Source organism: Diceros bicornis, chromosome 38 (assembly GCF_020826845.1).
Source record: "Diceros bicornis minor isolate mBicDic1 chromosome 38, mDicBic1.mat.cur, whole genome shotgun sequence".
Lineage (NCBI taxonomy): Eukaryota > Metazoa > Chordata > Mammalia > Perissodactyla > Rhinocerotidae > Diceros > Diceros bicornis.
Window position 1 is genome coordinate 10,771,584 of NC_080777.1, and position 23,381 is coordinate 10,794,964.

Below are 23,381 nucleotides of genomic sequence, written 5' to 3' on the forward strand. Positions count from 1 at the left end.
CTAATAGCGTTTTTGTAGATTCCACCAGATCTTATTCATAGAACGTTCATGTTGTCTGAAAATAAAGACAATTTTACTCCTTCCTTCCCAATCTGGATGCTTTTTATTTCTTTTTCCTGCCTTAGTGCAGTGGCTTTTGCCTTACTGTGCCCCATTACAATGTTGTATAGATGTGGTGAGAGTGGACATCCTTGTTTTGTATCTGATCTTAGGGGGAAGCATTCAATCATGCACCATTAAGCATGATGTTAGCTGTAAGTTTTTCATAGAGGCCATTTTAAGTCACCTTCTATTCCTAGTTTGCTTAGTTATTTTTTTAACATCAATAATCAATGTTGGATTTTTTTTCAGATGTTTTTTCTGTGTCTATTGAGCTGAACATATGGATTTTCTCTTTAAATTTTTTTAATATGTGACTTACACTGATTGATTTTCTAATGTTTAATGAAACTTGCATTCCTGGGATAAACCATACTTGGTCATGATGTGTTATATTTTTTATATATTGTTGGATTTGATTTGCTAAAATTTCATTTAGAATTTTTGTGCCTATGTTCATGACAGATACTTGTCAATGGTTTTCTTTTCTTGTTATATCTTTGGTTCTGTTACCATGTTAATGCTGGCTTCATACAATGAGTTGGGAAGTATTTGCTCATCTTCAATTTTCTAGAAGAGTTTGTATAGAATTGGTATTATTTCTTCCTTATAGATTTAATTGAATTCACCACTGAAGCCATCTGGGCCTGCAGTTTTCTCTATAGAAAGGTTTTAAACTATAAATTCAGTTTCTTTAATAGTCATAAGGCTATTGAGGTTATCTGTTTCTTCTGGAGTGAGTTTTTACAATTTGTGTCTTAGATGGAATTTCTTCATTTCATCTAAACTGTCAAATTAACTGGCATAAATTATTCATAATATTCCCTTTCTATCATTTTAATATCTGTAGAATCTGTAGTGATGTCCCTCTCTGATTGCTGATATTAGTAATTTGTGTCTCCTCTTTTTTCCACCTGTTCACTCTGGTAGAGGTTAATCAATTTTATTAATCTCAAGGAAGCAGCTTCTGTTTTCATTGATTTTCATTTTGTTTTCTATTTCATTGATTTATGCTCTTATCTTTATTTCTTTTCTTCTGCTTCTTAGAGATTAATTTGCTCTTCTTTTTCCAGTCTCTTATGGTGGAAACTGAGGTCACTGATCTGAGACCTTTCTTCTTTTCTAATACAGATAGTGCTATAAATTTCCAAGTAGTGCTTTAGTGGCACTGCACAAATTTGATATGTTGTGTTTCATTTTCATTCAGCTCAATATACTGATTTCCCTTTGATTTCTGTGACCCATAAGTTATTTAGGAGTGTGCCATTTAGTTTACAAATATTTGGGGATTTTCCAGAGGTCTTTCTGTTATTGATTTCTAATTTAATTTTATTGTCGCCAGAGAACATACTTTGTATCCTTTTGTATTTATTGACATTTGTTTTATGGCCCAGAATGTGGTTTGGCAGATGTTCCATGTGTACTCAAAAAGAATATGTATTCTGCTCTTCTGGGGTGGAGTGTTCCAAAATGTCAATCAGGTCAAGTTGGTTGTTTATGTTGTTCATAGCTTCTAGATCCTTACAGATGTTCTATTTGTTCTATCAATTATTAAGAGAAGAGTATTGAAATCTCCCATTGTAATTGTAGACTTATCTACTTTTCCATGTAGTTCTATCAATTTTTGCTTCATATATTTTGAAGGTCTGTTATTAGCAGCACAAACATTTAGGATTGTTATGTTCTCTTGATTAACTGACTCCTTTATCACTAGAAAATAACTTTCTTTATCCCTGGTAATATAGTGCTTTGCACTGGAATCTCCTCTGTCTGGTATTAATATAGCCACTCCAGTTTTCATTTGACTAGTATTAGCATGGGATATCTTTTTCAATCTTTTTAGTTTTAACCTTTTTGTGTCTTTTTATTTAAAGTGTGGTTCTTGTAGGCACCCAGTGGGATCCTGCTTCTTGACCCAGTCTGACAATCTCTGCCTTTTAATTGTGGTATTTTGGCAATTTCCATTTAAAGTGATTATTGATAGGGTTAAGTTCAAGCCTAGCACCTTCTTTTTTTCTCTTTGTCCCATTTGTTCTTTATTCCCCTTTTCCTCTTATTCAGCCTTCTTTTGGATCAACTGACTCTTTTTAATGATTCTAATTTATCTCCTTTATTGGCTTATTAGCTATAACTCTTTATTTTATTATTTTAGTGGTTGCTTTAGGGTTTACAGTATACAGCTTTAACTTATCACAGTCTACCTTCAAGTGATGCTATACTACTTCATGTGTGTAATAAGAACTCTACAAGTTATTACCATTTCTCCCTCTCCTGACTTTTATACTATTGTTGTCATACATTTTACTTTTACATATTTTCTAAACCCCATACTACATTGATAATATTTTTCTTTAAACAGTAAGTTAACTTTTTGTTTGTTTGTTTTTTGTGCGGAAGATCAGCCCTGAGCTAACATCCATGCCAATCCTCCTCTTTTTGCTGAGGAAGACTGGCCCTGAGCTAACATCCGGACCAATCATCTTCCACTTTATGTAGGACGCTGCCACAGCATGGCCTGACAAGCGGTGCGTCGGTGCGCGCCCAGGATCCGAACCCAGGGTGCCAGCAGAGAAGCGCAAGCACTTAACCGCTACACCAAGGGGCCGGCCCCCCAGTAAGTTAACTTTTAAAGATATGTTAATAATAAGATAATGGTTTTTATATATTTACCCATGATTACCATTTCTGGCATTCTTTACTCCTTTATGTGACTCCATTATTTCCATCTGTTGTCATTTTCCTTATGCCTAAAGGTCTTTCTTTAACATTTCTTACAGGACAGGTGTGCTGGTAAATTCATTCAGCTCTTGTATGTTGGAAAAAAGTCTTCATTTAATCTTTGTTTTTGAAAAATATTTTGTTGGGTATGATATTGTAGGTCAACAATATTCTTCTTCAAATATATTAAAAGACATTATTCTACTGTATTCTCCCATGCCTTGTTTCTGACAAGAAATCTGATGTCAACCGTGTCTTAGTTTCTATGTAAAATGTCTTTTTTCTGACTGCTTTTAAGATTGCTCTTTATCACTTATTTTGAGCAATATGATTATGATATGTGTTGGTAGTTTTCTTCATGCTTCTTATGCTAGGGTTTCATTGAACTTCTTGAATCTATGGGTCTATAGTTTTCATAAATTTTGGAAAAATTTCAGTCATTATTTCTTCAAATATTTTTCTGAATACCTCTTCTATCCTCTCCTCCAGGGATTCCAGTAACATATTTATTAGGCTGCTTGAAAATGTCCCACAGCTCACTGATGATCTGTTCATTTTTCTTGAGTCTTTTTTCTCCGTGTATTTTATTTTGGACAGCTTCTATTGCTATGTCTTCAAGTTCACTAAACTTTTCATCTAGTCTAGCATTAATCCCACCCACTATATTTATCATCTCTGGCACTGTAGTTTTCATATCTTGAAGTTTGACTTGGGTCTTTTAATTTTTTTAATATCTTTCATGTCTCTACTTAACTTTTTTAACATCTGAAATATAGTAATAATAACTGTTTTAATACCCTTGCCTAATTTGAACATCTCTGGGAGTTCTTGGTTGGTTTTGATAGGTTGATTTTTCTCTTCCTCATGGGTCATATTTTCTTGCCTCTTGGCATGCCTGGTCATCTTGGATTAGGTGCCATACATTATAAACAAATGTGATGGTTAATTTTATGTGTCAACTTGACTGGTCATGGGGTACCCAGATTAAACCTTATTTTTTAATGTGTCTGTGAGGGTGTTTCCAGATGAGATTAGCATTTGAATCAATGGACTCAGTAAAGCAGATTGCCCTCCTCAATGTGCGTGGGCATCATCCAATCCCTGGAGGGACTGAACCGAAGAAAATGCAAAAGGAAGAATTCACCCCTTCTTGCCTGATTGCTTGAGCTGGAACATCGATCTTCTACCCTTGGTACTCCTAGTCCTCAGGCCTTCAGACCCAGACTAGAATCTACATTATCAGCTCCCTGGCTCTCAGGCCTTTGGACTCTGCCTGAATTACACGACCAGCGTTCCTGGGTCTCCAGCTTGCACATGGCAGACTGTGGGACTTCTCAGCCTTTATTTGTGCATATGTCAACTCCTTATAATAAACCTCTTCCCATATATGTCTTCCCATATATGTTCTATTGGTTCTGTTTCTCTAGAGAACCTTGACTAATACAACAAACATTCTTGAGCGTTGTTCCAGGTAAATTACTGAGAAATAGTTTGATTCTCTTGGGTCTTGCTTTTAAGATTTGTTAGGCAAAACAGGAGCAGCATTTAGTCTGAGGCAAGACCCTTCTGAGTACTCTACCCAATTCCCCTGGAATTATAAGGTACTATTCTTGGCCCTGTCTCAGGAGCTCTTTCCTCTAATCACTTAGAGGGTTTCTCTGTCCTTGAGTAGTTTGGTCACACTCATGTGCTGATCAATACTCTGCTGAATACTCCAAGGGGACCTTCCACAGGTCTCCACTTCTCTCTGTGTAGCTCTCCCCTCTTGGTACTCTGCCCTGTGAACTCTAGCTGCCTTGCTCTCCCTGGACTCTCAGCTCCATCTCCTCAACTCAGGGTTCCTCGTTTCTGTGCCACAACCTGGGAACTCTCCCAATGCAGTAAGCTGGGATAATTGTAGAGCTCATGGCACTTGTTTCCTATCTTTCAGGAATTACCGTCCTTTGTTAACTGATGTCCAGGTCTTGAAAACTGCTGTTTCATTTATTTTGTGTTTTTTTTTTTCTTTTTAGTTGTTTCAGTAAGGAAGGTAAAGCCGGTACCTATAAATCTATCTTGGCAGGATGCAGAAATCATTTGCTTATTCTTTAATGATATGATAGATAATGAAATTAATTTTAAAAATTACCTGCAGAGAAGGGTAACAACAGGTTGGATGGAATTGGGACAACAGCTAGACTTCTCTGAATGGACCTGGTTTTACAAATTCATTTTGGCTCTTGTAAATATATTAGATAATTATAAAACAAAAAAATGTTTAAAAGTAATCCCTAAAAATTGAAAGCAAAAATGAAACAACCTAACTGTGTATCAAGTTGGTAGCAGGACAACAGAAAGGAATTATTTCAAGCATACCCTAGTGGGATAAAGCTTAAAGACAAAAAGAATTGTAAAACATCCTTAAGATATTTTCATACTGTTGTTTCATACAATATTTTTAATACTGTTGTGTTAATACTGTAAAATAAGGTAAATAAATACTGGTGCTGATGTCATTGAAAATTGGGATTTCCAACACTGGAGAAAGAAAATACAAATGTAAGATAGATGAGGTTAAGTAAAATCCCTCTAGCATCCTGAATTTTGACTGGGAGTATCCATATGGCATCACGATGAATATTCACACAAAAAAATCCCCAAGTATTTCCTAGCTTTGTTCCCTGAAAAGGTCTAGAAATGATGACCAACTCAAAAGCAATAAGCAATCGTAGCACTCAGAATGTAGTCTCTAAATACCATTTGCCATTAAAAGGAACCAGGGCTTCTTAGAGAAATAGCTCCTTCAAGATCTGGGCAGGAAATGTACAAGACGAGCTTGGAACATCTTGTCACACTAGAAAGCAAGGAAGGTATCAATGACCACTAACCAGGTGGTGTCAAAAGGGCCCAGGAGCCAAGTTGAAGAGGCTCCCACTAGCCAAAAATGGAAGAAATTGAGCATCAATAAGAATAATAACTACATTGGCCTAAAACACACCAAATATTTTTAAATCCATGACATCATAATGATTCTTAGAAAACAGTGAGAAGAAACACACATGTTAGAAGAAAAAGACATGCCCTTTGGGCATCTTGGATAATGCCAGGAAGACAACTTACTATTTTAAAAACTATTTAAGTAGAAAGAATCAAATATTCATACTGCCTTAACTACACAAACCAAATATCAGTGTAAAGAATACTTGATTTTAAGTTTCTCTTTGTAGAACTACCCTAGCCTTTAAACGATGCAGGAACAAAATAATCAGACTATCACCATTTTGCAGCCTATAATATATTAACAGATCTAGTCTACGTCACCCATGACTAGTAACATCAAAAAGAGAGGGACATCTAGACATTAGATCCCTCCTGATGGAAGTACACAACATCGCCTATTAAATATTCTTGCCAAAGAAAATTGAACCTGAATCTGATTACCAATCTGACTACCAATTCCCAGGAAATATATAAGAACCAGAGAAACATGTTCAATTATACCAAGAAGATGTAGTTAGCAAATCCAGACCATGACACACCCTAGAAGCCAAACCAACCGGTTTCTTCAATGCATACATTGCAACAACAACAAACAAATAAACCAAAGGAGAAATCTATAATCAGAGTAACTGGTAAGAAACTTGCCCTACCACTGAAAATAAGTAGAAAACTGGACAAAATATAGGAAAAAACTGTTTTTCAGATAGAGAACAATAGGCAGCACACAACTGTGACTCCTGAAAGAAGGGAAATAAATGAGGTGAGCGCGATGATCACCCAGCTTTCTACCTGGAGGCACTTTCTAGGCCTCAGTACAGGGAGGGAGAAGCCAAGCAGAGTACCCCAATCTCACAGAGAAGGTGGAGATCAGAGTTTGGGCAGACGGAGGTACCTGAAAGGTGCAGGGAAAGGTACCAGAAAGATGGGAGCTACAAAGAAAAAGAGTTCCAGAAACCTGCAAGAGGGTCTCCTTCAATCTTGGGCTGAATTCAAGGCAGCACCTGTGTAAGGTAAGATTCCTTGAGGATGGGCAAAAAACAATGGCAGACAAAAAGAACTACTACTAGGAAGCTGGAAGCTGAATGATTCCCAGAGTTAACACAGGACTGGGAGACATTTGTATTCCAGCTAGTCAGAGTGAGCTGAACTTGCTGAATGCTCAAGGTATTCAGCAGATTCCAGGAGAATCACGCCTTAGGAGTAGGGCTACACTAGCTCAAGAGTAAAGACCATTATGTGCACCTCGCTAACAAATCTTAAAAATAAGATTGGAAAGGATCAAGCTGATCCACAAGTAACTTAACAACCTAGCCACACAAATTTCAACACTTTTTAAAGGAAGTCACTACAATCCAGGCACTCAATGATGTAACATTCACAGTACCTAGCATCCAAAAAGAACTCACTTAGACATGTAAAAAAATCAGGAAAATGTGTCCCATAACTAGGAGATAAATCAATCTATAAAACAGATCAAGAAACTGCAACAGAGATAACAGAATTAATCAGCTTAGAGGGACTTTACAAGAATTATTTTAAAATATACTTAAGAGTTAAAAAAAAAAAACCCATGACCATAATGAGGAAAGAAATGGAAGATATAAAATAGGACTAAGCAGAACTTTTTGTGTGTGTGTGTGAGGAAGATCAGCCCTGAGCTAACATCTGATGCCAACCCTCCTCTTTTTTGCTGAGGAAGACTGGCTCTGGGCTAACATCCATGCCCATTTTCCTCTACTTTATATGGGACACTGCCACAGCATGGCTTGCCAAGCGGTGCGTCAGTGCCCGCCCGGGATCCGAACCTGCAAAGCACGGGCAGCCAAAGCAGAGCGTGCGCACTTAACCCCTGCACCACTGGGCTGGCCCCCCAAGTGGAACTTTTAAAGCTAAAAAATAAAATATCAGAAATGAAAAATTCACTTGATGGGCTTAACATCAGATCAGGACTACAAAAGAAAACATCAGTGAACTTGAAGACAGCAACAGGAACTATCTAAACTGAAGCAAAGACATAAAAACAACAACAAAAAACAACAGAGCCTCAGTGACCTGTGGAACTATATAAAGTGGACTAACACATGTGTAATCAGAGTCCCAGAAGGAGAAGCAAGAGAAGGGGGACAAAAAAATTTGAAGAAATAATGTGAAAATTCATAAAACTGTACATAGAAAGGGTGAATTCCACTAGATGTAATTATGCTTTAATTAACCTTTTAAAAAAAGGTTATTCACAGTTGACACAATCATCTACACAGAGAATCCTATGAAATCTACAAAAAAACCCACCCTAGAACTAGTAAGTAAATTAAGTAAGGTAGCAAGACACAAGGTCAATATATAAAAATCAATTGTATTTCTATATATCAGCAAAAAACAATTGTAAATAAAATGTAAAAAAGATACCATTACAACAAGATCAAAAACAGTGTAATACACTGGCATACATAAACAAAATACTATGCATAAAACCCGTACACTGAAAACTGCAAAACATTGTTGAGAGAAATTAGAGAAGATCAAAATGAATGTAGAGATGAACTTAGTTCTTGGATTAGAAGCCTTAATATTTGTTGATATCAATTCTTCCCAAACACATCTAGAGATTCAACATAATAACAATCGAAATCTCAGCAAGCTTTTTTGTAGAAATTCATAAGGTGATTCTAAAGTTTATATGGAAATAAAAAGGAAATGAAATAGCCAAAACAATTTTACAAAAGAACTACCCAATTGCAAGACCTACTATAAAGCTATAGTAATCAAAAAAGTGTGGTTTATCTTAGGATAGAAATATAGATCAATGGAACCAACTAGAGTCCAGAAATTCACACACATGGTCAATTGATTTCAACTCAAGGTGCCAAGATAATTTGAAAGAGAAAGAAATGCTACGGGAGCAAGTGGATATCCATTCTAAGAAAAAATGAAACTTGACACCATTCACAAAAATTAACCCAAAATGGAACATAGACCAAAACATGAAAGATATAACTGTAAAACTTCTAGAAGAAAACATGAGAAAATATTTGCATTGTTGGACTTGCCTAAGATTCCTTAGGCAGGAAACAAAAAGCACTAACCATAAAAGTAGAAATTAATAAAATGGTGTTCATCAAAATTAAAAATTTTCTCTTCAAAAGACAATGTTAAGAAATTGAAAGGCCAGGCCATAAACTGGAAGAAGTTATTCGCAATATATATCTCACAAAAGTGTTGTATCCAAAACGTATGAAGAACCCTTAGATTTTAATATTTAGAAGGAAAATACCCAGTTTAAAAAAGGGCAAAAGATTTGAGGAGCTCTTTCACACATGAACACACAAAAAAGTACGGCCATGTGAAAAAGTGTTCACCATCATAAATCATCGGGAAATACAATTAAAACCACAAAGGCATGCCCACTAGAATTCTAGGCTACAATTTAAGACTGATAATAGCAAATGTTAGCAAATATGTGACCAACTGAAAGTCTCATAAATTGTTGGTGGAAGTATAAAATGTACACTCACTTTGGGAATTGTTTCCCAGTTTCTTGTAAGACAAAACAATCTTAGTATATGACTGGGCAGTTTCACTCCTGGGTATGAGTTCATTTATAATTATAATTCTACAACAGGAAAAACTAATCTACAGTAAAAAAAAAGGTTTGATCAGTAGTTGCTTGGAGCAGGTGGTGAGGAGGATTTACTGGGAAGGTACATGAGGAAACTTTTGAATGAAGGAAATGTTCCATATCTTCTTACGGTTGTTTCTACATAGGTGTATAAATTTGTTAAAACTCACTGAGCTATATTCCTAAAATGGGTACATTTTATTGTATGTAATTTATATCTGATTAAAGTTGATTTAAGACATATATCATCCTATTATAACACTTGGACCTCAACAAGATCCTGATTTGAACAATTTTTTGTGTGTGTGTGTGTGAGGAAGATTGGCCCTGAGCTAACATCTGTGCCCATCATCCTCTATTTTGTATATGGGACGCCACAACATGGCTTGATGAGCAGTGCGTAGGTCTGCACCCGGGATCTGAACCTGCGAACCCTGGGCCACCGAAGCAGAGTGCGCGAACTTAACGACTCCACCCCTGGGCTGGCCCCAGGACAAGAACAGTTTTTAAAGGGAGGGGAGGGGATTTTGAATGTGCCAAATATTGGGTGATATTAAGGAATTACTGTCAAGCTGGGTGATGGGCCCAGGGGTTCATTTTACTATTCTTTCTGCTTTTGTATGTTTGAAATTTTCCATGATAAAACACTTAAAAAAAAATTAAAGCATAACTTCAAATATTTAAAGGATTACTATGTAGAAAAGGAATTAGATTCTATGAGAAGAAATCATATAGAGAAAACTTTGGAGTCAGTATAAGAATGAACTAGCCAAGAGAGCAACATGTAGCTTGTAAGGCAGGTTGCTCACAACAGGAATTGTTGACACCCAGACCTCATAACTACTTATCAGGGCTACAGGAGAGGAAATTACTGCAATTAGTGCGAAGCTGGACTAGGTCTCTTTCAACCCTAGGATTCCATTAACTGTTGATCTATGAATCTGACTTTTGGTGCATTTTTCCCAATCAAGTCAGCAGCCCATTTCTCTCCAGCCCTATCAAATAATTACCTATACTACTTATTTGATACTTCACAAAACCTATTTCATATATTTTCCATTTTTCTAATTTCCATTCGATATGCCCTTTTCTTAAGACTTTCAGAAACCAGAATTATGCTTTATACCTCTTAGAATCTTTTATTCCTAACACAATACTCTGTACGTATTTAGCCATCAAAATGCTTTCTTGACAATACCTTTCAAATCAATGTTACTTTGTAACACTGCGCCTTTTTCTCTTGCCATTCATGTCTGTGTCTTCTCCCATCATACCTCAGGCAGACAACGTATCCTATACCACATCTGTGTCCCCCAACCCAGGGCTAGAACAGGGCTCTGTGCACATCTACAAATAAAATGAATAAAGAATTCCTCCCACATCGGGAGGCTGTTAAATTTTTTGCAGTGACGATCCATTCTGATAATCAGATTCGAATTCTGACACTGCCTTAATCACTGAAAATTTCATTATTTGAACTGCAGGAGTCAAACACACCTTCCCTCAGGTGGCTGCCACCACCACAACCATGGATGGAGAAAACCAAAAAACGGTTTGGTTTTCCTCCATCTTTCTCATCCTGGTGGCCTTTCTCCCGAATTCCCCAGGTATTGCATGTCTTTACACGGCCCTCTGACCATCCAAATCAGAAGAAGGCAGGGGATGAGAGCCTACAAAATGCCAGGCACTTTACATTATCAACTCATTTAACTCTTACAACACTTGGAGTAGGTATTATCTGCATTTTAAAGATAAGGAAGCTGAGATTCAAAGTCTAGTAATTTGCCCAAGCTTCTAAGTGATGAATCTGAGATCTGAAATGCTCAAAACTCATGCATTTTAAGGAACAAAATATAACCCTCTTTCCTACACAAGTCTTTAAATAACAGAACCCAGAAGAAAAATATTTTTGTTGGGGAAGATACTTTCTCTACAGATCCAAGGGCAACTTGGCCTCCAACTTCTGAAACTCGCTCATTCCCATAATTCACCAAGAAAAACGTCCAGTTTCAACAAATACCACAAGGGGGAGCTAAGTCCTAAAAAGCTTAGATAAGCTTCTAGACAGATGAAAATGTCTCATTTGGATCATGACTTCCTTTAGAAAGATAAATCTGAATATTCTGCCATAAGTGACTCTTTCTAAGAAACAAATCTGACCATATTCCTTCCTGCTTAAAACTTTCAAAGGATGCCCATCCCAAACAGCCTAACATCACTTATCTTGATACATAGCTTCCTTTACAATTGCCATCTCCATCCAGAAGACCACCCCCCTCTAACTCTACACTTCAACCACACCAACAACACTTCCCTAACTTCCTTAAATAACTTTTTCTTCATGCCTCCATCTCTCTGAACATGTTTCTTCTGTCTGGCTGCACACTGCTCCCATTTCCACCAGCCCTTCTATTCAACAACAAACTTCACATCTAACCCTACTGGTCCTTCAACAGCTCAAAACATGTCTCAGCTAACTTCTGACCTTCTCGGATCATCCTCCCACCACAATGAATCAATTTACTCAACATATTGTTCTACCATCAGGTAAATACTTTTCTTTCTGGCCGTATCACATTATGTTTCAAGTGGATGTCTCTATCGCTCTGCTAGACTGAAAGGTCCTTGAACTGAAGAACCACATTTACAGGTGTGAATGTGCCCAGCTCTGGCACGCAGCAAATCCTCTTCAAGAGCTGAACTGAACTAAGAACACATCAGAGCCACACACCTGTGACTCATTTCAGAGGCTATCCTCAAAGGATCAGGAGTAATTTTCACAAAGACATTTTAAGTCCTTCGCCTCATGCTCAAAATCAACTTAACCACTGTAATAATCAACACTCTCACTGAAGAAACTATATACATCAAACTTACCGTCTTAGTTAAATAAAACATGAATGAATATATTAACAGAATTGCATTTTCCAAAGGTGTGACACTCGTTGGTTCTTCAACCTTTGTTTCTAGTTGCCTTCTAGCATCAACAGCATTGACAGGAGTGCCTTCTGTGGTAATTAGCCCTAAAATTGAGGGGGGAAAACTAATATTTTATTTTATGCTTTAGAATAGGAATTGTTTCTCTTCGTATTAAATATTTATTGAGTGCCCACTAAGTATTAGTCACTGGGCCTGGACATGTGGTTCTCCTGAAGACAATTATATAGAAAAAAATTCAGAATCCCCATTAGAGCCACCACAACATCCTTCAATTATAAAATGAACATATCTCCAAGCCACTCTACCCCCCACCAATCTCTTCCATCACGTCCCTGGCAATGCAAATGCTATCTGAACCTTATTTACTCGTGGGAACTGAGAAAGTAGAACTTTATGCTTTTTCCATATACTCACAGTCACATTTAAGAAACATTTATTTAGTGCTGGTGAAGCAGTGTACTAGAAACTTCAGGCAAACAATGAGTAAACAAGAGCGAGTGTCAGTCTGCAGGCTTGCAGGTGTGCTGCACCAATGCTTAGCACAGCGTCTGGCACCTGGCAGGATTTCAGTAGTTGCTTACTGAATGGATGAACGACAGCAACACAAAAGAGAATACGGTAAATGCCAAGAGGGACTAAAGGGAACTATGTACAGGGTGGGGCCCGGCTTGTAACTCTGTGAAAGAGGTAGGATTCCAGCTATAATACCTGAAAGGGTTTGCACAGGAGGAGGTGGTAGGGAGGGGATTTCAGTATGAGTTCGTTGGGTCTGGGGCATGTCTTATACATAGCTAGGAGTTCAAGAAGCAATTAGTGAGAAGTTGGACTGGTTCCCTCTTAGGTCTCTTCCAACCCTGAGATTCCATTCACTATTGATCCATGACTCTGACTTCGGGTGAAGTTCTCCCCATCAGCACCTCAGCACCTGAGACGCACGAAGGGCCAATTGGGAAGATCAGCCTAGTTGACTAGGTAGTTGATGCCATTTTGTGGCAGAACTTAAAGGACAGGGCAAAAAATCTGTTTTCAAGTCTGCAAGCAGAATTTTTCCTAACCCTGAAAGTTTCTGAGCAAGAGAATAACAAGTCTTAATGGTGTATGACTCATTTTGAACAAGGAGAACCTTTTTGAGTTACAAGAGTTTAGAAGTACAGAGTATTATATATGAAGGCAATACCTTCTGGAACATGGGAGATCTCTGATACGTCTTTCTTCTCAAATTGGCTGAATTCCTCTCCCTGCAGTGACTTCTATATTTGGAAGCATGCAAAGGGGACAGCCCAGTGGTGCCAGGCTTTATGGTATCACAAGGTAATGCTATACTTATGGTTATATGGCACAACCTCTAAAAACACAATAGTAATGATGCCAGGTCACCATATTGGATAGACAAAATAACAGTCAGCTGTTCTTCCAAGTTACTGGTAAAATGAGTGGGCTGCACAAAAACTAGAAAGCTTGTTGATACCATTATTGGGGTTGTATTTTTTTAATTTTATTTTTAAAACATTTTGCTCAGTTCAAATGAAATGAGTTGCTTTCCCACTGGATGTTTACTGTGCTCTGTGATGAGGTACTATTCACAGGTCTCAGTCTATACTGGACTATTACATACTGCAAAGTTCTGCAGTTTCCTATAACCTTACAGTATCAAAGATACCTAGAAATAAATATCTCCTTCACTGTTTTAAAAGTTTTTACCTTGTCCAGGTAGCAAATTAACAAAAGAACTGAGTCACATTGTATTCTACTGGGGAGGGGGGAGTAGTATGGGGGGAAACAGAATTTGCCAGTTTTAGAGCAGTGGTTCTCCAACTTTAACTTTCAACAGATCAGAATTTCCTGGAGGGCTTGTTAAACAGATTGCTGGTCTCCACCCCCAGAGTTTCTGATGCTTGTTGATCTGGTTGAAAACTACTGTTTTGGAGCATAAGGCTTTTAAAGAATAATATTTTAGATTAAGATTATTTGCATAAGCTAATGACAGCCAATCACTGGTTTGTAGTAGTTACAGTCTCTGGCCTGTTGCCTATTACTGATCTCCATCTGTCTTTACTCCTTCTTTTCTCTCACTTAGTTCTGAGATGTCATATTTTTTAAACTTGTTCATATCTGTATTATTCTCCCCTCTATTTCCTATCTTGAACAACAAATCTCTAGAAGGTCTTCTTTATGATAAGCCTCTACTTTGTAGAGAAAATTAGCAAGCTTTACCTGGATCTATGTCCTTCTCAGTATTCAGCTTCTGTGACACTTCTGAGGTACCCACGTCACTAGTCACGTGTTGATCCAAATGGCTGGGCTCTTCAGGAATCTGCATTGTAAGGTCTTCTGTGTTCTCTTGTGGGAAATTATCTTCAAGTGGTGGTGGTATCTCTACAGGAAAGAAGAATGCATTGGGCTGGCAAAGCTTGACGACACTCCCCATTCAGCTACTCCACTGAGCAACACCCCCTCATCATATAAGTCCAGGGCCCCTCACCACTGCCCATGGGTGCTGGCAGCCCAGGGAACACAAATGGGCAGGGAAATAAGGATTTAGATTCCTTTTATCTCACTTCACACATGGCTAATCTACATAATAAAACTTACAGAAAAATACTTATTCTAAAGTATTTCGTAAATAAATATATTTATGGTAGGGACTTCAATAACCTAACTTCCCTTGGCAAACCAACATAACGCCCACACAGATAAATGTGCAAGAGAGAATTCCACCCAAGAGCAGAAATAGAAAGCATCTATTCTACACAGAAATGCCATGAACTCTTTCTTGTACAAGCATGCTGGTCTCACAGCTAGTAGAGAAGGGCATGACATACAAAAGCACCTTGCTGAAGTGCCTGTCAAATATTTTCAAACTACCTCGAAGAGTCAAAAAGTGTCAACCCATTTCCGTCCCTAAGAGGCGCAGGGCATAGCCCAGTGAGGCCCACAGCAGACAAATTTCTCTTAAACCACACAGTTTACCCTGAAAATTCATTTGAGCTTTGTGTTCTAATCCAAAATCTATCTGCTTTGATTAATGCAAAAAATATTCCCTTCCCCAAATTCTCAGGCAAACTGGGCACTCTTGGAAGAAACATTTATTCTGTGGCTGTATGTCCCCCTGGTACTCTACCATCAGTCCAAATACCTGTTTGGAAAGCACGAGGACAGAGAAAAGAGCACGTAAGGAGGAATCAGCTCGCGTTAGGACACTGGCTTGGGCTCAATTCAATCCTTATTGACTGAATGGCTTCTATGTGTCACGTGCTGTGTGAGAAGGCTCTGCATCCTGGTTCGATCCTTCATTAATCTGAACGCAAGAACCCTAGGGCCCAGCAGAACTTAACTGACCTAAGTGACTGCCCCAAAGAGGCAGAAAAGAACACGACATCCACAAAAGACGAAAGCTGGGGGGGATGAAGAAACTCCGCTAAGGCATCAATTTAAAAGTTGTGCCAGTCAATCCTTGGTCAGACAGCAGTTATTTTATGGTTAAGAAATGGTTTTCACATAAGCCCTTTCATAATTTTACATGAATTGTACTTTGTTAACAGGTCTATTATGCACACCATTTTCTTGTTTATATCTGTTTATCTTTTTATAAAGTTTCCTTTTGAAAATGCTACCAGTCTCAACTGTCCTAAGGGGAAAACAGGGTAAGAAATCCTTATCTGTGCTCCAGCCTAAAAGAAAGAAGGCAGGAAGGGACCTGTGGGTGTCATTGTCCTGTCTCTCACCTTTGGGTACACTGTAAACTGCAGACAGAGCTTTATGAAAAGGTGTGAGGGACTTCAGCTAAACCCCCCCAACCTGTTTCTCAAGCCCAACCCTAGAAGGCCATAGACAGGTACTCTACCTTCCATCGGTCCATCCCAGCCTTCCTCCTGACGCTGTGCCACTCCCAGCGGCACAGTCTCCTCCACTGTGGAGTGTGTGTACCTGACAAAATAGATCAGGTCTTGAATATCATCTAGCACTGCAGCCTCTTCAAATATGTTACTTTCCTTCATTCCCAGGTCTCTATTTTCACTCACACGAGTATCGAGCATTTTCTCTGCCTCACTCAGAATGTGTGACTCAGATGCACGAAAAACCTTATCTAGGACTTTTTCCACATTATAGGGCAGGCTCTCCTGCTGGGCAGCCTTCAGCTTTAGTGACATTTCTTGGAACATGGCTTCCAGCTCGTGGACATCGAAGTACTTCTGGAACCGCTGCAAAGACTGCTGTTCTTTGAAGAAGCTGCTTATTATAGGCAAGTCCTTCATCTTGTCACCACGCCCCGCCTTTGCAGTGGGATGGGGAGGCCAGTGGAACGTGTCATCCTCATGTTCCTCAGAAGCAGGCCCCTGGCTCTCTATGTCCAAGAATTTCTCTAAGTTCTCATGGTGCTCTTTTGAGACTTCTTCTCCCCCAGGCTTTTCTGTGAGCCCTGAGGTGTTCAGGTGTTCCTCAGGGGTGCTGTCTTTAAAATAGTCAGAATCTTTACCCTGAAACTCTTCATCTAACTCTGGAATCTGATTTTTTTCCTTGTCAGGAAAGTCGCTGACTTCAGAAGGCCTCTGTGCTTTCGTATCTGCCAGAGGGCTTTCTTCTTTTTCCACCACCATCACACCAGGTTTCCTGCCTACTGCGTCCACCCCTTTGCCCACAGTTTCACTTTTTCTTTCCATTTCCAAAATACTACTAGTTTCCTCTTCGTTGTCTTCAGATTCTGGATGACTATGAACGACGCCTTCAATAGCTCCCTCAGGGACTTGGGGATGAACGTCTAACTGCCTGTCCTGAGTCGCGAGGCTTTCTTCTTTAGACTGTTTTGCACTGACGGCATTTTCATCCTCCAGTAGTTCTTCAGGAGTGTAATCATCATCCTCTGCTTCTGGCTCTTCGCTACGGAAATCTGGAACTTCCGTGCTATCGTTTTGGCCTGCTGTTTCCACTTCCTGCGTGCCCGGCACTGGCTCGTGATGCACAAAGTCTTCCTCCGAGGGCTCCTCTCTGACCTCTTCCTCAGAGCGCTTTCTCTTCTCATTCGCTTGCTTATTAACTGCAGCAGCCACCTCTCTTTCTTGTTGCCAGGAAAGATTTCTTCCCAGAATGGGACCCTCTTCCAGTTCTCTTGGCACACCAATTTCACTTGGAGAGGAGAAGCTAGGTTGGTTTTGAGTTTTAAGACGACTTTTCTCTTTAAATTCCTCACGTGGATGCTCCACTGAAAGTGTATGTGGTTTTGGTCCACTTACTGGAAGGTCCCCATCCTCCTCACTGTCTTTGGATGCATTATGCTGATTATCTCCCGAGAGTGGTGCACTATCCATGGACTCCTGTTCAATCTTTCCCTCCTTCATTTGATTCCCTGCAGCTTTATATCTTGATTTACTCTCTGAGCCACCTTCCAAAATCTGCCCTGTAGGCTTTTCTTCATGGAACTTTCCTTTGGAGATATGAACAGCTGCTCCTTTTAGGTCATTTTCTTTGTTATCAAAGGCTGACTTTAATGTGTCTTTACCCTTTTCAGAAGCTGGCAAGGAATTGAGGTTACCGCTTTGAGGAGCATTACGCACGGTCATGCCTTCTTGCTCGGCATCCTCTAATCCTGTCTCATCCTGCACCAGGCCCCTCCTGGAATCCTCAACCTTCTTCCTTTTTTCTTTAATGTGAAGTTCTGTGTCCATTTCCAGGTCTTTCTCATTATTTGGTTTAGGGAGTTCTATAATCAAAGAACCATCTTCTGCCTTTACAGGGTCAATATAATCTGTTGCTGATCGTGGTTTGACCCGTTGGCTCTCTGGGACTAATACATCATCACCTTCCTTTTCTTCCTCTGAATTAGAACTCTCTAAATCCATGCCTGTTTGCTCTTCACCCTTTGTGACAAAAGAGAAGATGGTATCCTCCCAGGTTGTTAGTTTATTTTTATCATCGTTTTTGATGCCAGGGGGCTGAGTTACCTTATGCTCTTCACCTGAATTCTGCTCTTTGTCTGTTGAGTATTTCTCAGCTCCAGATTTCACTGGAGTCTCTGTATCTTCTCCACTTGCAAAGGTTAGTAATGGTATCTCATCCAAGTTTTCTTTACTCTCCTCTTCTTCCTTCCCCACTGTGTAATACTCAGCATCCAATTCCTCATCAAAATCATCTTCTAATGAGGTAACAAGTCCGGTCGTCTCATCATCGGATACCAGTGCGTCTGCAGTTGAGCCGAATTTGGTTTTCAAGTCCAGGGTCATTTCTTTTTTCAAAAGTTTATAAGCATCAATCTTCTCCTGTTCGTTTGAGACCTGAGAACTATTGCTGGTTTTGTTGTTTTCACTTTCTGGCACTTTTAATTTATCTTGCAGCATTTCTTCAAAGGATTCAAATGAAGATGGCTCTCCCTGGGCCTCATCTGTTTGACTGTTTACATGTGGGTGGTTTTTCTGCACCTCAGGTCTTTCCTTGAGTTCCTTAGTGTTTTCTGAGAATATACTTTCACTGTCCTCTGAGTTGGATTCTACTGGGTCAGCATCAGGGTCACTTTCCTCAGATACCTCAGGAGGTTTTTCCACATGCTGGGAAGTTTTTTCTATAGCTTTTTCAGAATCTTCAGGTGCAGAATCATACAATTCCAAAAATCCCAAAAGTTCTTCTACATTGTAATTATCAAAATCATCTCTTCCCCCATCAAAACAAACAAAATCCGTCTCCTATAAGGGAAAGAGAAACATCAGTGTGTCACTAACCAAGTATCACAAGAGAAAACTCTTACCCATGCCAATGACAGACAATCTCAAACCCCTGATTGGCTCTAGAGGGACTTTTGTGCCAACCTTGGGCGATGACTGTTCTTGGGCAGTTGGGACAAGGAGGCTGGAACCCACTTTCCCCTGGCTTCCTGCTTCCATGAAGAAGGATCCTACCTGAGTAATACTCCTGGCTACCCTTCATTCTCTCTTCCCCTGGGGGTAACTGATTTATGTGGCTAATGAGTTCACTCTGCACCATCCTGTTTTCTGTTTGGGATCCAATGGAAGGAACACACATCCTCTCTCCTCCATGCTGTTGGTTTTATAAGGACATTCCCCTTGGGGAGGCTGCCAGTTGGCTAGCTCTGCCTGTGTCTGGGTAAGTCTGTCTTATTCCAGACTGCAATGTTAGAAAGCCTATTATTTCTGCACACTTGAGCCATGTTCTCCAAACACTTTATCAATAAATAATGGTGACATTTCAGTCTCCATCTGCCTGACTCCTGGGTCTCTCAATTCATTCTGAGCCTAAGTCAGGTATCATTTATTGGGACCCCCAACTTCCAATATCTATGCCTGATGTTCTGGGAATTCACCTCATAATAATTTGTCCAGGAGAAGCTGGAAGACCACCAGCCTTTCTATCATCCTGCCCTCTACAGTGTACTTCTCTGCTTATCCATTTAGAAAAGGCAGAATTACGTTGCTCTACGGCACTAGGTCTACAGGGATTTTGGACTCATATTTTCCTTGGATTGGGAAAGATAAACCAGCTTAAGAAGTATCTTATCGAAAGACAGGTGCAGAGGAGGTAAAAATTTAAAAGGACAATGAATGGTGTCAAGGGGGTTCTCCACTTAATTATTACCACGACTATAACTTGAAAACAAGACTCAGGAAGGGATATACTCTACTCTAAATCAGGGTTCTGGGTGTCATCAAGATGTGCTTTCAGGACTATCCGTAATCTATATTCTTCCTTTTCTCCACTAATAAACAAATTGACATAAAAGGGTCCACAAACAGAGAGAAGAAAAACCCACAAAGATAATTTTCTTCTCCTAACTAGACTTTCACAATACTCTGGGGAGACCTGACCCATGTAGTAGGGATGAACGATCCCGCTTTTCATCATGTGCATTTCTAAGCCATTTTCTTGAATCAAGGGAAGCATGCATGCAGTGGAAGATGCAAGAAGACAGAATCCCAAATAAGTGAGACCTCTGTGACCAATGAACTGCTGTCTCACATGTATATCCTGGGCGGTCTCTTCACTAGGAGTGACGCCAAGCAGGCAGGAGGGCTGATTTTATGACCCTGGAGATTATCAAGACATTTGAAAAACAGCAACGGCTCTGAGACTTCATCCATTCTGCCAAGCTCATCTAAGAATTACCCTAGGCCAGCAACTTGCACACTCTGCAGCAACTCCAAAGAGCTGCTCAAAGATTTCTGAATGAAGTGGGTATCAATTACTACAATTTTTAAAACTCTGAAAATGATCAGCTGGAATGAGAATGCCAGAACATAATATCCTTGTCATCACAAAGCTACTTCAAGTCGGTGGACTCTGGATGAATGCTTTATAGAATGTACAGTCGGGACCTTGCAAATTTGGGACTGGACCTCATCTGAAAATCTCGGGTTCCCTTTTCCAAACCTATAACATAACTATAAACCCTTAAATCACTAAAGAGTCAATAATTAGAAAACTCTTGTAAATTTGCATTTCTGGCCAAGGAAATAATTTAGGGTTTGATTAATTTTACCTGATTTCTACACACTTAAAATGTCTAATAGCTATTCAATGAGTAGTTTTCAAATTCAGACACCTTCTCCTTTAGCTTGTAAAAAGAATTATTAACCTCTCAAACTTAATAAGAAATACAAAGATATTTAATTCTTAATTTTTTCCTCATATAAAGCAGCAAAGAAAAAACCCTGTACAGTCACGAGTCGCTTAAGAACTGGGATATAGTCTGAGAAACGTGTTGTTAGACGATTTCATGGTTGTGCGAACATCATAGAGTGTACTTACACAAACCTAGATGGTGTAGCCTACTACACACCTAGGCTATATGGTACTATTCTTTTGGGACCACCGTCGTACATGTGGTCCATTGTTGACAAAGACATCCTTATGCTGTGTGTGACTATATAAGAGTACACAGACTTGTATAAGAATACCTGCTTTGATGTATTAGATAACTATCAGATTATGATATAAAATCTACTGTAAATTCTTTTCAAACTTCTCTCTTTCTTCTATTTTTAAAGGTAGTTTGATTCTAAATTAAAATCTGCTAAATGTTAACTTGGTTTTTTTCCTGATGAAAATACGTTCAAAGACTTTCAAAAATAGTTAATCGAATATAACTGATGAATTTATAAGCCAATTTATAATTGAGAACAAAAAAAATCTACAACTTACATCTGTTGGAACTTGTAGCTCTTCTTTAGTATATTCATGGACTACTTGGATTAAATCCTTTGGAAAATATCCAAAAATACGCCCAACCTATATGAAAGAATGAGCAAAATAAACAAAATCAATTAAAATTCTGTACAAGCAATATAAATGAGATACTTCTTAGTAGTGAGAGGAAACAGACAGACAGACAGGTAGATGTAACCACAAGAGATAGATAGTTGCTATTATGATTATACAGATTATTATTCCAATAAAAATTAAGTACAGAATAAAATTAAGTACAGAATACTGTAAAGCCCACTTTTCTAAAACCACTGAAGTTTTCTTTCAACATTTAGCTTAATTCTAAACACTTAATTCTAATAAAGTTAGATTTTTGAAGTAGATAAAAGATTTGCATAAAAAAAGATTATTGTATAATATATGATTAAAACTATGCAAATCAAAGCTGGTTAAAAACAAAATTCCAAATAACCTCTAGCAAGAACTAACCTACACATTTCAGAGCACTGCTCATAAACCAGCTCTTAAACCAATAAACAACACCCATGAAAATTAGTAAGTAAAATGAATATAAAATTTCTGAAATGCATGACCACTAAAATAAAAGGCAAATGTTTATCGATATTATGGGCTATACTAGCTTTTTCAAAAACTAGATTTTCTGGGGCTGGCCCTGTGGCATAGTGGTTGAGTTCGGCACACTCCGCTTTGGCGGCCCGGGTTCTAGGGTTCAGATCCCAGGCACAGACCACCACCAGTTGTCAGCCATGCTGTGGCAGTGACCCACAAACAAAACAGAGGAAGACTGGCACAGATGTTAGCTCAGGGCTAATTTTCCTCAAGCAAAAAAAGAGGAAGATGGGCAAGAGATGTTAGCTCAGGGTGAATCTTCTTCAGCAAAAAACAAACAAAAACAAAACTACATTTTCAAGTGTTGTAGGAGAAAATAAAATTCATACTAATCTACACATCAAGCTTTAGTTTCATGCAAAAGAAACCTCTATAGAAAATAATCCCACTTATCTACAGAACTAACAGCTAAGTTATTCTAAGTGTGTTCTCTTGAGAAACATACTGTCTTTTACTAGCTACAGTCTAAAAGGGAGCAAGCAGATCTCTTTCCAATCATTACAGAAGGAGATTGATATGCAAATCAAACACACAAGAAGAAAAAGAAAAAAAGGCTATCTTATCACTAACTCCTAAAATATCCCCATTACAATTGCTCTTGTCATATCTGGCAACTATCTGACAGCCAGTATTAACAGCAGAATACTGCCTTGAAGATGAGATAAGATGGGGCAATTAAAAACGGCCACATTGGCAGTTGAAGTCTGAAACTTTAAGAAACCAAAAAAGAGTGGAGGATACAAACTAAGAAACAGAAACAAGAATCATTCTGAAAGCTAAGGAGAGAGAGTTTTTAATTTCGTAAAGTATAAAGTTTAAGAAATGAGAGGGGAGACTAAGAGAAAATAAACTTTTTTCCTTCTCAGGAAAATTTAAAGAGAGAATCTGGAAAAGTGAAAGAAATCAGAGATATGTGGAGAGAGGAAACACATTTATCTTTGTGTAATCTTTGTCAATTGAGACCACAGTTCATATAAAACTCCATACTTTTTACACTGCGTGGTATCTCATTTCTCATGACCTGACAAAAAAATGTTGCAGAATCATGGGCCCTCATGACTGAAAGTAATCTTTCTATCTAATTTTGCTTCCATATATCATCTCTGCCAAGGAACTGCTGATTCGATTTGAAAAAAAAAAAAAAGAAGTAGAATATTGTTTCAAGAGAACAAATTCTGCATAAGTTACTATCAGGACAAATGTAAATAAGTACCGCTGCCCTGGAAGGAAATATTCAGAAAGAGGATGGGTA

General features: G+C 38.7%; 1 protein-coding gene across 7 annotated transcripts in view; it reads right to left on the reverse strand.

Moving 5' to 3' along the window:
- MIA3 (MIA SH3 domain ER export factor 3) overlaps positions 1-23,381 on the reverse strand; it is a 54,685-nt gene that overhangs the window by 26,682 nt on the left and 4,622 nt on the right. For all 7 annotated transcript variants that reach the window (XM_058533657.1, XM_058533654.1, XM_058533658.1 and 4 more), the window contains 4 exons: positions 21,497-21,583; positions 16,197-19,026; positions 14,567-14,728; positions 12,290-12,435 (listed from right to left, as the gene is read on the reverse strand). In XM_058533657.1, coding sequence (XP_058389640.1) covers positions 12,290-12,435; positions 14,567-14,728; positions 16,197-19,026; positions 21,497-21,583 — 3,225 coding nt within the window. The remainder of the gene's footprint in view (positions 1-12,289; positions 12,436-14,566; positions 14,729-16,196; positions 19,027-21,496; positions 21,584-23,381) is intronic.